Source organism: Staurois parvus, unplaced genomic scaffold (genome assembly GCF_062004578.1).
Source record: "Staurois parvus isolate SC_StPar_1 unplaced genomic scaffold, SC_StPar_1.0 ptg001328l, whole genome shotgun sequence".
NCBI classification, from domain to species: Eukaryota; Metazoa; Chordata; class Amphibia; order Anura; family Ranidae; genus Staurois; species Staurois parvus.
Genome location: NW_028319124.1, coordinates 380508 through 394611, shown reverse-complemented (window position 1 = coordinate 394611; position 14104 = coordinate 380508). Strand labels below are relative to the sequence as shown.

The following is a 14104-nucleotide window of genomic DNA, read 5'->3' as shown; positions in this document are numbered from 1 at the left end:
TAACTATGTAACTAATCTTGGGGAACTACACAACACCTTCTCCGTTGCTGTGGAGAGGGTAGGTGTTCTGTAGTACAAATCAGTATCCAGTAGAGTAGGGTGACAAAGTTGCTCCTTTGTTTATTTCAGGTACTTTTATAGCGCTGTCAGTTTATGCAGTGCTTTACATATATAGTGTACATTCACATCAGACCCTAACCCTCAAGGGGTGTACAATCTAAAGTCCCTAACTTACATTCATACATATACTAGGGCCAATTTAGACAGGAGCCAATTGGCCTACCAGCAAGTCTTTGGAGCGTGGGAGAAAACTGGAGTACCCAGAGGAAACCCATGCAGGCACAGGGAGAACATGCAAACTCTGGGCAGGTGGTGCCATGGTTGGGATTTGAACCAATGACCCTAGTACTGCCAGGTGGAAGTGCTAACCATTTAGCCACTGTGCTGCCCACTACTGATAGTGTACAGTGAGTGAGCATTGTCACCTATGAGAGCTAGTGTGCTACTGTGAGGATCGTCAGGTAAATGTATAGGGAAACAAGCCTGACAAAAGAAAACAAGTGCTGCCGCCATATCCAAGGCTGCAATGTATAAACTTTTTTCTTGTGTTTGGGTGCACTAATGCTGAGATGTTAATACTGTATACAGTACGCATAAAAAATAAGTAGAGGGGCCATAAAAGCATCACTTCAAGTTAGAGCTCCTTTTTCTGTGTAGTTCTATACTGGTAACCAGTATTCTGTAAGCAATATAGATTATTATATGTTCTGTTTCCCACAATAAAATAGGAAGACTCTTTATAATTTTAGAAAGCTACAATTTATTTAGGAATAAAAGTGATCAGCTATTACATTTTGCTTCTAGAATGCAGAAATGGAGATTGATAGTGAAGCATGTGAACAGCCACAATACAAGGAAATCTAGAGCTTTTAGAAAGGGAACTAAACCATGCTAACTGATTGCAAGCCAAAGCTCAATCGGGCGTAAAATGCAATTTAATGCAGTAATATGTTTATTAAAAATAAAGCATGCCACATATTTACATAGTAATTACATAAATGTCTGGTTCTGTCTTTATATAAGATTCAGATACTACCCTATGCAGGACCACTCAGACTGGGAGAGGCAAGAGCAACCATGTTAGCCAATGAGGCTCCAATAAATTGCACAGTGGTGTCAGTCTAACACAGAGAACATGCTTACAGGAGTGCAAAACACAGAAATTAACTTCATGAGTGCACTGCTGCTTCTTCATTGCCCAATCAGCAGGTTGGAGGAAGGGAGGTGAAACAGTTGTACAACATCATTGTTTTAGAATAAGCAGTGTCAACCTTCTGTCACAGGTGTGACCAGAATCCCAGTTAGTTCTTTGTATGTGCTTAAAATTGTACTATTCTAGTGAAAAAGATAAAATACAGGATGGATTTTAAAACTGTGGGGGCACCCATAACTGCCCCCACAAAAAATATACCACTGGACTGTTCATTGAGTCAAATGGAGTGATTGTGTGCCTGCTTGTCTCTGTACTATTTGAGAAAGAACCTGGGCAATATACTTATAGCTCAGGGCCTTATTTCATTCAGAGACATAAGTGGCCTTGAGAGAGGCCTTAAGTGTGTCCATTGAGGTCAGAGTTCCCTCCACACAATATTTACAAACAAATTTTGTGCCGTAGAGCTCGATGGATCCATAGCATCCATAGGTCACCTTGATGCCTTGAGAAAGGGACCCCACAAGGGTTTTCACAATAAACACGTGAAATGCATTCATTTGGAGCACTGGTGACTTCACATTTTTGTATTTGTATTTATCTAACACAGCACCATCTGTGGCATTCATCTGTCATTAGAAGGTGAAGTACTGTGAGCAACTTCTATTTGGCGCTGGGCCTGTTGGGCTGCCATTGGTGCTGGGCCCTTTCGGACAGACAGCTGCTGCATATACAATACATTATTTATCGAGAACAGGGGCGGACTGACAACTCATGGGGCCCCCGGGCAATAGGGGATCATGGGGCCCCTGTGTCCTTGCTCAAACTCAAAAAAGCCTATGAAAAAGGTACCAGGGGCATCTCATGGGGCCCCCTACTGACCCCGGCCCTCGGGCAGTGCCTGAGTTTCCAAATGGTCAGTCCACCCCTGGTCCTAGGACATTGTGAATAAGACCCCCTGTGGAACTTTCATATGTGCCTGCAGCTATAAGGATTTGTGCTAGAAATTTCTTTCCTGTTGATTTGTATATAATTTTGGAGAATCCAGCACCCTTATCCCCCTTTCGTTCAAGTTCTCTGCAATAAAATTTCCAAAAACACAGCCTCTGTACTAGCAAGGGAGACCTGGGCAGATTCTCAACAGCTTTCCAGGTGGAAAGCGTAATATATACATCTTACCTCCAATGATGCTAAATATATATACATACACGCATACACACAGTGTTTGTTTAAATGTTTTTATTACAAAATATGAGATATGAAAAATACATTTTCAAATATACTGTATGCTTTTAAAAATACAAAATCTACATTTTTGGAATGCATTTACAAATATATGTAAAAATATATGTTAAAATGACTTTTTTATATGATATATATATATATATATATATATATATATATATATATATATATATTTTAGAAAAATACTTCTCATATATTTTGTAATACAAATGCATTTCAACATACAGTATATCTATATATATTAATAAATTGTACCTCCGCACACCTTACTTTGTATTAATACCCACTCTCAAACTCTTTTAGAAAGCAAATAAATAAAACAACCTTTCCTATCTAACACATATACATCACTCCTATTCCAACCCCAACATATATGAATAAATCATAATCTCATCCAGATAAATTCTGAATAATGAATAAGATGAAAAAAAAATTGAAAATATAAAATGTCCCAAACAAAAAAGTCCAATCAAAAATCCAAAAGGAATTTTCTCTAAATCCAGTGTTGAAATTCCAATTCTCTTATCACTCTTCCTGAACCTCAAAGAAATAAAACTATAACAGTGTATTACCTTCTACAAATAAATCATAAATGTGAAAATACAATATCTGTGCAAATATACGTGCACCAAAATATAAATGCGGCTCTGAGCAAACAAGTGTATCATGCAAACGGCATATCGTGTACACTACAGGTGAAACTCGAAAAATTAGAATAGCGTGCAAAAGTTCATTTATTTCAGTAATGCAACTTAAAAGGTGAAACTAATATATGAGATAGACTCATTACATGCAAAGCAAGATAGTTCAAGCTGTGATTTGTCATAATTGTGATGATTATGGCTTACAGCTCATGAAAACCCCAAATCCACAATCTCAGAAAATTAGAATATTACATGCAATCAATAAAACAAGGATTGTACATAGAACAATATCGGATCTCTGAAAAGTATAAGCATGCATATGTACTCAGTACTTGGTTTGGGCCCCTTTTGCAGCAATTACTGCCTCAATGCGGCGTGGCATGGAAGCTATCAGCCTGTGGCACTGCTGAGGTGTTATGGAAGACCAGGATGCTTCAATAGCGGCCTTCAGCTCTTCTGCACTATTCGGTCGCATGTCTCTCATCTTTCTCTTGGCAATGCCCCATAGATTCTCTATGGGGTTCAGGTAAGGTGAGTTTGCTGGCTAATCAAGCACAGTAAGCCCACAGTCATAGAACCAGGTTTTGGTGCTTTTGGCAGTGTGGGCAGGTGCCAAGCCCTGCTGGAAAATGAAGTCAGCATCCCCATAAAGCTTGTCTGCAGAAGGAAGCATGAAGTGCTCCAAAATCTCCTGGTAGACGGCTGCATTGACCCTGGACTTAATGAAGCACAGTGGACCAACACAAGCAGATGACATGGCTCCCCAAATCAACACAGACTGTGGAAACTTCACACTGGACTTCAAGCATCTTTCAGTGTGTGCCGCTCCGTTATTCCTCCATACTCTGGGTCTTTGGTTTCCAAATGAGATGCAAAAGTTGCTCTCATCAGAAAAGAGGACTTTGGACTACTGAGCAAAAGACCAGGTATACGGGGAATATGACATTTGAAGCCCATGTCCATGATCCATCTGTGTGTGGTGGCTCTTGATGCACTGACTCCAGCCTCAGTCCACTCCTTGTGAAAGTCCCCAACACTTTTGAATGGCCTTTTCCTGACAATCCTCTCCAGGCTGTGGTCATCCCTCCTGCTTGTGCACTTTTTTCTTCCACACTTTTCCCTTCCACATAACTTTCTATTAATGTGCTTTGATACAGCACATAAATTGTACCTCCGCACACCTTACTTTGTATTAATACCCACTCTCAAACTCTTTTAGAAAGCAAATAAATAAAACAACCTTTCCTATCTAACACATATACATCACTCCTATTCCAACCCCAACATATATGAATAAATCATAATCTCATCCAGATAAATTCTGAATAATGAATAAGATGAAAAAAAAATTGAAAATATAAAATGTCCCAAACAAAAAAGTCCAATCAAAAATCCAAAAGGAATTTTCTCTAAATCCAGTGTTGAAATTCCAATTCTCTTATCACTCTTCCTGAACCTCAAAGAAATAAAACTATAACAGTGTATTACCTTCTACAAATAAATCATAAATGTGAAAATACAATATCTGTGCAAATATACGTGCACCAAAATATAAATGCGGCTCTGAGCAAACAAGTGTATCATGCAAACGGCATATCGTGTACACTACAGGTGAAACTCGAAAAATTAGAATAGCGTGCAAAAGTTCATTTATTTCAGTAATGCAACTTAAAAGGTGAAACTAATATATGAGATAGACTCATTACATGCAAAGCAAGATAGTTCAAGCTGTGATTTGTCATAATTGTGATGATTATGGCTTACAGCTCATGAAAACCCCAAATCCACAATCTCAGAAAATTAGAATATTACATGCAATCAATAAAACAAGGATTGTACATAGAACAATATCGGATCTCTGAAAAGTATAAGCATGCATATGTACTCAGTACTTGGTTTGGGCCCCTTTTGCAGCAATTACTGCCTCAATGCGGCGTGGCATGGAAGCTATCAGCCTGTGGCACTGCTGAGGTGTTATGGAAGACCAGGATGCTTCAATAGCGGCCTTCAGCTCTTCTGCACTATTCGGTCGCATGTCTCTCATCTTTCTCTTGGCAATGCCCCATAGATTCTCTATGGGGTTCAGGTAAGGTGAGTTTGCTGGCTAATCAAGCACAGTAAGCCCACAGTCATAGAACCAGGTTTTGGTGCTTTTGGCAGTGTGGGCAGGTGCCAAGCCCTGCTGGAAAATGAAGTCAGCATCCCCATAAAGCTTGTCTGCAGAAGGAAGCATGAAGTGCTCCAAAATCTCCTGGTAGACGGCTGCATTGACCCTGGACTTAATGAAGCACAGTGGACCAACACAAGCAGATGACATGGCTCCCCAAATCAACACAGACTGTGGAAACTTCACACTGGACTTCAAGCATCTTTCAGTGTGTGCCGCTCCGTTATTCCTCCATACTCTGGGTCTTTGGTTTCCAAATGAGATGCAAAAGTTGCTCTCATCAGAAAAGAGGACTTTGGACTACTGAGCAAAAGACCAGGTATACGGGGAATATGACATTTGAAGCCCATGTCCATGATCCATCTGTGTGTGGTGGCTCTTGATGCACTGACTCCAGCCTCAGTCCACTCCTTGTGAAAGTCCCCAACACTTTTGAATGGCCTTTTCCTGACAATCCTCTCCAGGCTGTGGTCATCCCTCCTGCTTGTGCACTTTTTTCTTCCACACTTTTCCCTTCCACATAACTTTCTATTAATGTGCTTTGATACAGCACTTTGGGAACATCCAACTTCTTTTGCAATTACCTTTTGAGGTTTCCCTCCTTATGGAGGGTGTCAATGATGGTTTTCTGCACAACTGTCAGGTCAGCAGTCTTTCCCATGATTGCGATTCCTATTGAACCAGACTGAGAGACCATTTAAAGGCTCAGGAACCCTTTGCAGGTGTTATGGCTTAATTAGCTGATTAGAGTGGGACACTTTGAGCCAAAAATATTGCACCTTTCACAATATTCTAATTCTCTGAGATTGTGGATTTGGGGTTTTCATGAGCTGTAAGCCATAATCATCACAATTATGACAAATCACGGCTTGAACTATCTTGCTTTGCATGTAATGAGTCTATCTCATATATTAGTTTCACCTTTTAAGTTGCATTACTGAAATAAATGAACTTTTGCACGCTATTCTAATTTTTCGAGTTTCACCTGTAGTGTACACGATATGCCGTTTGCATGATACACTTGTTTGCTCAGAGCCGAATTTATATTTTGGTGCACGTATATTTGCACAGATATTGTATTTTCACGTTTATGATTTATTTGTAGAAGGTAATACACTGTTGTAGTTTTATTTCTTTGAGGTTCAGGAAGAGTGATAAGAGAATTGGAATTTCAACACTGCATTTAGAGAAAGTTCCTTTTGGATTTTTGATTGGACTTAAAGTTTGGACACTTTTTTTTGGGACATTTTATATTTTCAATTTTTTTTTCATCTTATTCATTATTCAGAATTTATCTGGATGAGTTTATGATTTATTCATTTATGTTGGGATTGGAATAGGAGTGATGTATATCTATATATCTATCTATATATATATATTTATTGAAATATATTTTTAAAATATATTTCAAATATATTTTTCTTCCATGTGGGTAAGGGGGAAGCTCAATGAATGGAGGTTTTCTGCTGTTGTAATATTCAGGCAAAACACAAAGATATCCCTTAGTTTTAGATGGGTATTTTATTTGTAAATTGTTAATTTAACTAGTTGTAGACTTTGGCTGTGCTACACATGCCCCAAAAAAAGGTAATCATTGTACACAGGACTTGTGTAGTTCATCCAGAGTCTCTACCCTGTTTCTGGGTCCCCCTCCTCCCAATATAAAGCAACTGTTGGCTCTGTTTAATCAAAGTTAGCATTGCTGAGTGCAGAGAGAAGGTTGGCAGCTTCAGCTGTCAAGAAAAAAAAGCAGTCTGGCAGTGTTTATAAATCACACTACTCAGGCATGCATATAGAAAGATACAATATAACATAATGTGACTTTGGTATCATTCTGTTCATTTATCTGCAGATAAAAGGAATGAACTTTGATCTGCAGATGATGTCATTTAACCTGTTCCTGCCCAGCCAATAGTAAAATGACGGCCAAGCGGGACTATCATCAATCCCATGGGCATCATATGATGTCCTTCCGGATCGCACCTTGCGTGTGCCCGCGGGGCAACGCTGTGGCAAGATCTGTCACTGGCTCTATACCTCAGACACAGTCTATAACAGATCTGTGTACTGGACCATTGCCAGTACCATGTGATCGCTGTGAACAATCACAGCAGGTCAGATGACAATTGTAAACAATGGATAGCTTCCTTTCATGCCATCCATTGTATACAATTGTCACTAGCTGTGATGGGTCACAGTGATCACATGTACAGGCTGGGTTAATCACAGCCCATCTGTGTCATGTGATTAGCTGTGGCCAATCACAGCTAATAACACAATAAAAAACTGAATTAATCGATTTCATTCAGTTAAATGCTGCAGAAATTCTTTGCTATATGCAATCATAAAGTGTAAAAAAAGAAAAAGAATACTGATCACTCCCCCGGAGTTGTACAATGTTACTATGGTCACAGTGTTTTATGAAAAAAAATTTGTAAAAAAAAAAATGAAAAAAGTACTAAAAAATAATAAATTTGTTTCATAGTGTCACCAGTTAGTGTCCCTGATCACTGCCACACCAGTTATATGATGACACTGTACTGCATTGGTGACAGTATGTTAAAAAAAAATTGGGAACATTTTTTATGTATTTATTAATTTTTCAAAAACTCATGACGAAAAAAAATACAACTTCAAAAAACTTGCCATTTCTCTTACTTTGGGGGATATCTGTACTGTCCTGACATTGTTGGGCTTCAAGAAAGATTGTCCGTCAGTACATCAGCATTGATCGATTTTCAGATATACTGTATACCATAGTTTGGTGAAAATAACCCAAATCGGTGTATATTATTTAGTCCACAAAGAAATGTAGCAGAATACATCTTGGCCTAAATTTATGAAGAGCAATTGTTTATTTGCAAAATGTTATACCAGAAATGAAAAAATAAACAATTTTTCCTAAATTTTCGGTCTTATTTTTGTTAATTTAGCAAGGAATAAAAAACCCAGTGGTAAAATAAACACCACTAAAAGAAAGCTCTAGTTGTATGAACAACATGATTCAAATTTTAATTTTGCACAGCAATGCATGACCGGACAATTGTCATTCAAAGCGTGAGAATGCTGAAAGCTGAAAATTGGCCTGGGAAGGAAGGGGATAAAAGTGCCTGGTATTAAAGTGGTTGAAGTAAAAAAATTGTTTTTTGTTAATAAAATGTTCCTCTTTTAATTCTTTATTTACCCCTAATTTACTCTAATCATCCCTACTTAAACTCCTTATTCTCCTCCTCCATTCAATTATTATTTTCCTCTTTTTTTTCCTTTTTTTCTGTTCTTTCCTATCTTATTAAATATTAATTTTTTTTTTTTTTGTTTCTGTTTGCTTTTTTTTTCTTTGTTAATATATTAAAACCTTTAACACATAGTTTATTTTTTTACTTTTCACATTTCAAAAAACCACAAAATTAAAAAAAAAACCCACTTTATTCATTTGTAAATACCTTTGCAAAGCTTTATACCAGAATCATAACGTTAGTGTCATTTTAAATGGGACAAATTACAGAATAAAATTGCATTGCAATGCACTTTTTACCTGCAGTAACACTATTTAATTTTCAACTAACACTGCTCAAAAAAAAAAGCATGTTTTTCCTTAAAAAAAACCCAATATATGTAATACCTTGTTCTTTTAAGTAATTTCAAAATTATTGCCGAACAAACAGGTCCTTAGCAGAATTGTAAAAATTGCTTTGGTCCATAGGAGCTGAACAGGTGTGAGAGGTGAAGTGGTTAATGAATGTTTTGAATAAAATCATCTTTCAAGATTCCATGTATTGTCTATGTGATGCCTTATGCAGGCCATAGACGGGGAGAAAAACGGCCAATTTTTCTTTTAAAAAACAAAAAATCGGTCGTTCAAGCGGCCAACGTTACCAGCAATGGTAAAAAAAATCGGCCGATTTTCATCCCGTCTACAGCCGGCAAAAAGTGTCCCTGCAGAGAGCTCCGCTATTTCTTTGACAGTTCTTTGATATTTATAGCAGTTGCAACATTGTATCTATTTGTATCCATTTAGGATACAGATGTTTTTATTCGGAAACAAATAGATACAATGTTACAACCGCTATAAATGTCAAGGAACTGTCAAAGAAATAGCGGAGCTCTCTGCAGGGACACTTTTTGCCGTACTGGAATTCCTCTTATTTTTCATCCTTCTTCTTCTACTTCTTCTTTTTCTTCTTCTTCTTCTTCTTCTTCTTCTTCATCATCATCATCCTCTTCTTCTTCTTCATCATCATCATCATCATCCTCTTCTTCTTCATCGTCATCATCCTCTTCTTCTTCTTCTTCTTCTTCTTCTTCTTCATCATCCTCTTCTTCTTCTTCATCATCATCCTCTTCTTCTTCATCATCATCATCCTCTTCTTCATCTTCATCATCATCATCCTCTTCTTCTTCTTCTTCTTCCTCTTCTTCTTCATCATCATCATCCTCTTCTTCTTCTTCTTCATCATCATCATCCTCTTCTTCTTCTTCATCATCATCATCCTCTTCTTCTTCTTCATCATCATCCTCTTCTTCTTCTTCTTCTTCATCATCATCTTCTTCTTCTTCTTCTTCATCTTCTTCATCATCATCCTCTTCTTCTTCTTCTTCTTCTTCATCATCATCTTCTTCTTCATCATCATCATTATATCATCATCATCATCATCATCCTTTTCTTCATCATCATCATCATCATCATCATCATCATCATCCTCTTCTTCTTCTTCTTCTTCTTCATCATCCTCTTCTTCTTCATCATCATCATCATACTCTTCTTTTTCTTCTTCTTCATCATCCTCTTCTTTTTCATCATCATCATCATCATCATCATCATCATCATCCTCTTCTTCTTCTACTTCTTCTTCATCATCATCCCCTTCTTCTTCTTCATCATCATCATCCTCCTCTTCTTCTTCTTCTTCTTCATCATCATCATCCTCCTCCTCTTCTTCTTCTTCATCATCATCATCTTCTTCTTCATCATCATCATCCTCTTCTTCTTCTTCTACTTCTTCTTCATCATCATCCCCTTCTTCTTCTTCATCATCATCCTCCTCCTCTTCTTCTTCTTCATCATCATCATCCTCCTCCTCTTCTTCTTCTTCATCATCATCATCTTCATCATCCTCTTCTTCTCTTCTTCTTCATCATCATCCTCTTCTTCTTCTTCATCATCATCATCCTCTTCTTCTTCTTCTTCATCCTCTTCTTCTTCCTCTTCTTCTTTTTCTTCTTTTTGTCTTCCTCTTGCAGGTCACTGCTCATGCGCAGATTTTTTATCGGTAAAAAATTGGCCGATTTGCCCATCATTGCCGCGGAAATCGGCCGATCGGCAAAATTGGCCGATTTTTTTTCCAACTTTACCGATAAAAAAAATCTGCCAAAATACCGAAAAACGGCAGAACAAATAGCCCACTAACGATCCGAAAATCGGCCGATTTTATTTTCGGCGAAAAATCGGCCGATTTTTGACCCATCTGTGGCCTGCATTAAGCTCTGGTTCACACTGGTGCGGTGCGTAATTCTCAGCGTTTTCTGTGCAAATTCCGCACCGCATCAAAATTGCACCTTGTTCATGTGAACCTCTGGGGGTGTATATGTTAAGTTAACAACACCCCGAAATCGGTCCACAAAACATGGTGCGATGTGCAGAATCGGATCGCATAGGTGTGAATACCCATGCAATCTGATTCTAGTGCGGACCAAAAAAAGGGTCCTGCACCTTTTTAGTGCGGGTGCAGTATGATTAGAGCCATACAAAATTTTTGGCTCCAATCTCACCGCACACAAATCGCATGTGATTTGCACAGGAATGTGGTGCGCAGGGGCGGACTGACCATTTGGAAACTTTTGGCACTGCCCGAGGGCCCGGGGTCAGTAGGGGGCCCCATGAGATCCCCCTGGTACCTTTTTCATAGGCTTTTTTGAGTTTGGGCAAGGACACAGGGGCCCCATGATCCCCCATTGCCTGGGGGCCCCATGAGTTGTCAGACCGCCCCTGGCGGTGCAGTTCCTGTACGAATCACATGCGATGTACTGCACCGCATACATGTGAACCCAGGCTTAAAGTTCAAATTCTAATTCAAATACTGTGTGCTCCAAAAAAGCAGGACGCCAGTACAGAGCTAAATACTTTTTGTATGGCAAATCTTTCTAAATAGTACTTGTGGTGGTTTTACACTTTTTTCTGTGCTGCAAGATAAGTGGTGGTTGAAGGGATGAGGTTGGGAAGCAGACGGTGCATCTGAAGGGGGAACATTTTTATCTCATCTGGGTACTTTTTATTTTTTTTAACATACCTTGTATACAGAAAAAGATCTTTTACTATTGTATTTTTTGTTTATTGGTGGCATATCTAACCATTTCCACATAGCTGTTTCTGAATAAATCAACAGGATTAAAAGTGGCTCAAGTGTTATGCAGCAATTTCCTTTTTCTTTGTAGGCTCTTACACCCACATACATAGGTTTTCAAAGTCCTGAATGGGCAAAGTGACAAATTATCTTTAGGCTCGACTCTGCATTCTAAGGGTTAAATATTGATTTATGTCTAGGCTATGGGAACATTTCTTTACCTGACCCTCTGCTTCCCTTTCAGAGGAAGATGCTCTTCTATGCTCTGACAGTGGACTTTACCTTGGCATCCTCATGTCCAATGCAGGGCTATGAGCTCTGCCTCAGTCTTCATGATGTTAGAGGTCATCTGTCCACCAAAGCATATGGAGAAAGAGGCTGTGGGGGCCAGTATAGCATCCTGGAGGAAGAATATAGGAGTTTGGGTTCCGCCACTAGACTAAATTTGTGTTTAACTCTTACAGTGTGGGGACAGCTCCACTGCAAGGGAGAGTTTTTACTTTTCCCAGGATTCAGCTTTAAAGTGTATGTTTCTTTTTTCATGGATTGGGAATGAATTAGAAACTCTGCATTTATTATTTTTTTTGTGCTGTCCATATACCCACTGTAGAGATCATGTCAGGACCTGGATCACCTGCTGGTGGTACTGCACTTCCCTGGGTGGAGGATTGTAATTCCAGTGTACTATGTCTCCCAGCAGCCAGCAGATCCCAGTAATATGTTTCCACCAGATGCTGGCTGCTGGGAAAATATTTAAGTCCTCCCTTTTTTGTGCCTCTCTCTCCAGTGTTTTGCTGCTGCCAGATCCTGTTGCCATTTATCCTGATCTTGCTCCTGTCCTGTACCCTGTACCCAGTACTGTGATCAGGGGTGTATTTACCACAAGGCATACAAGGCATTTGCCTAGGGTGGCATTTTTCGGGGGGGGGGGCAGCACTGCCCCTTGGAAGAAGGGACGGAAGAAAGGACACACGCGGCATGGGGACCTGGTGGGTTCCGAGAGATGCTGTGGGTTTCATGATGGTGTATGCACAGCTCGACTCTCGTTCCTGGGGATGTCCGGAGCTGTGAAGGTGAGTGTCTCTCTCTCGCCATGAGGGATGGTGGCTGGTGTTTGGGGTGTACAGTGGTAGTGGAAGGCTCGGGTGGGGGACAAGGGTGTTCTTGGTCAATGTCAGGCCCTTTCTGCGGGGGGCACCAATTTTTGCGTTGCCTAGGGCAGCACAAAGCCTGAATACACCACTGACCGTGATGCCTTGTCCCTGCTCTCCCTTGTTCTTTTTCACAGTTTTGTTCCCCCTTCCCTTCTGCTTCCTGAACCTCCAGTTTTCCCCTGCCTTTTTGTGTTCCCCATTTTTTATATATTATGTATAGTTAGTTGTTAGGCTTTCAGTTTGTTAGCCATTAGTCAAGTATTCTGTCACTGGGGTTTTTGGTTCACTTGTATCGTTATGTTTTCTGTGTGTTTGCATTGATTTTGTTTCACTGTATATAAATCTCACTTAAAGCATACACAGTCTGGTCCCAGTTTCCTGAGTGTAGCCACGCAGATCTGGCCATCCCTGACACTGATTAATGACATTACTCCTCTCCAGTCATCCTGGTGACTGTTGTCAGCAGGAGCAAAAGTAACGGTCAATTCACTTCACTTCCTATTGTGCTTCAGGAAGGGAAGTGAATACACATTTTCCCAATGGGGCACAGATGAAAAAAATAAAAAAAAAGAGAACTTGATAGAGGTTTTACCCAAACACTTTAGTAAAGCAGAACTTCACCCAAAAGGGGAAGTTTGGCTTTTTCTCCTCCCTACCACCCCGCCATATTTGGGTTTTTTTTGGGAGAGGGAGTGGATGTCAAAATAAGATACCTGCTCCCACTTCCACTCCGGCTAGCTAGACAAATGATGCGGAAGTCCCCCCCTTCCCCCTCAGACTCTTGGGACATGTCAGAGATTCCAAGAGACTGTGGGACCAATCAAGGGGTGCAGCGCGGCTTGCACATGTGCAATGGGCAGCCGGCTGTGAGGCCGCAAGGAGTCACAGTCGGCTGCCCACAGTTAAAATGCCAGCTCCGGGGACTGAAGAAAGAACAAAGGTCTGGGTCGGGTGAGGACTTTGCTGGACTCTGACAGGTAAGTGTGTGTTTTTAAAAAGATAGCAGCAACAGTATGTGTAGCTGCTGACTTAATTTTTTGTTTATAGGGTGAAGTTCTGCTTTAAAATAATAAAAAAAAAGGTTCTGGTATTAGATTGGCTTTAAGCTGTGTTTGCTCACTGGTTGTAAAGTATATAGCCCTTCACTGATCAACATTGTAAAACTTTTTACATTTTGATCTGAATTCACAGGAGTTTTCGTAGCTGTGACTGCACAAAACCACATCCGATGTACCAAGGAAGAAGAACCTGGTGAAGGTCAGTAGATGGAGCTCAATGTACCTAAAAAACATTATTTCACATTTCTAGATTTATGAAAAACTGTATATTATCAGACAGCGAAG

The 14104-nt window shown here is 39.7% G+C and overlaps 1 protein-coding gene across 1 annotated transcript in view; it reads left to right on the top strand.

The window, feature by feature from the left end:
• LOC149436870 (adhesion G protein-coupled receptor E3-like) overlaps positions 1–14104 on the top strand; it is a 139190-nt gene that overhangs the window by 39449 nt on the left and 85637 nt on the right. Inside the window, exon 3 of the mRNA XM_089661217.1 lies at positions 13953–14018. Coding sequence (XP_089517343.1) covers positions 13953–14018 — 66 coding nt within the window. The remainder of the gene's footprint in view (positions 1–13952; positions 14019–14104) is intronic.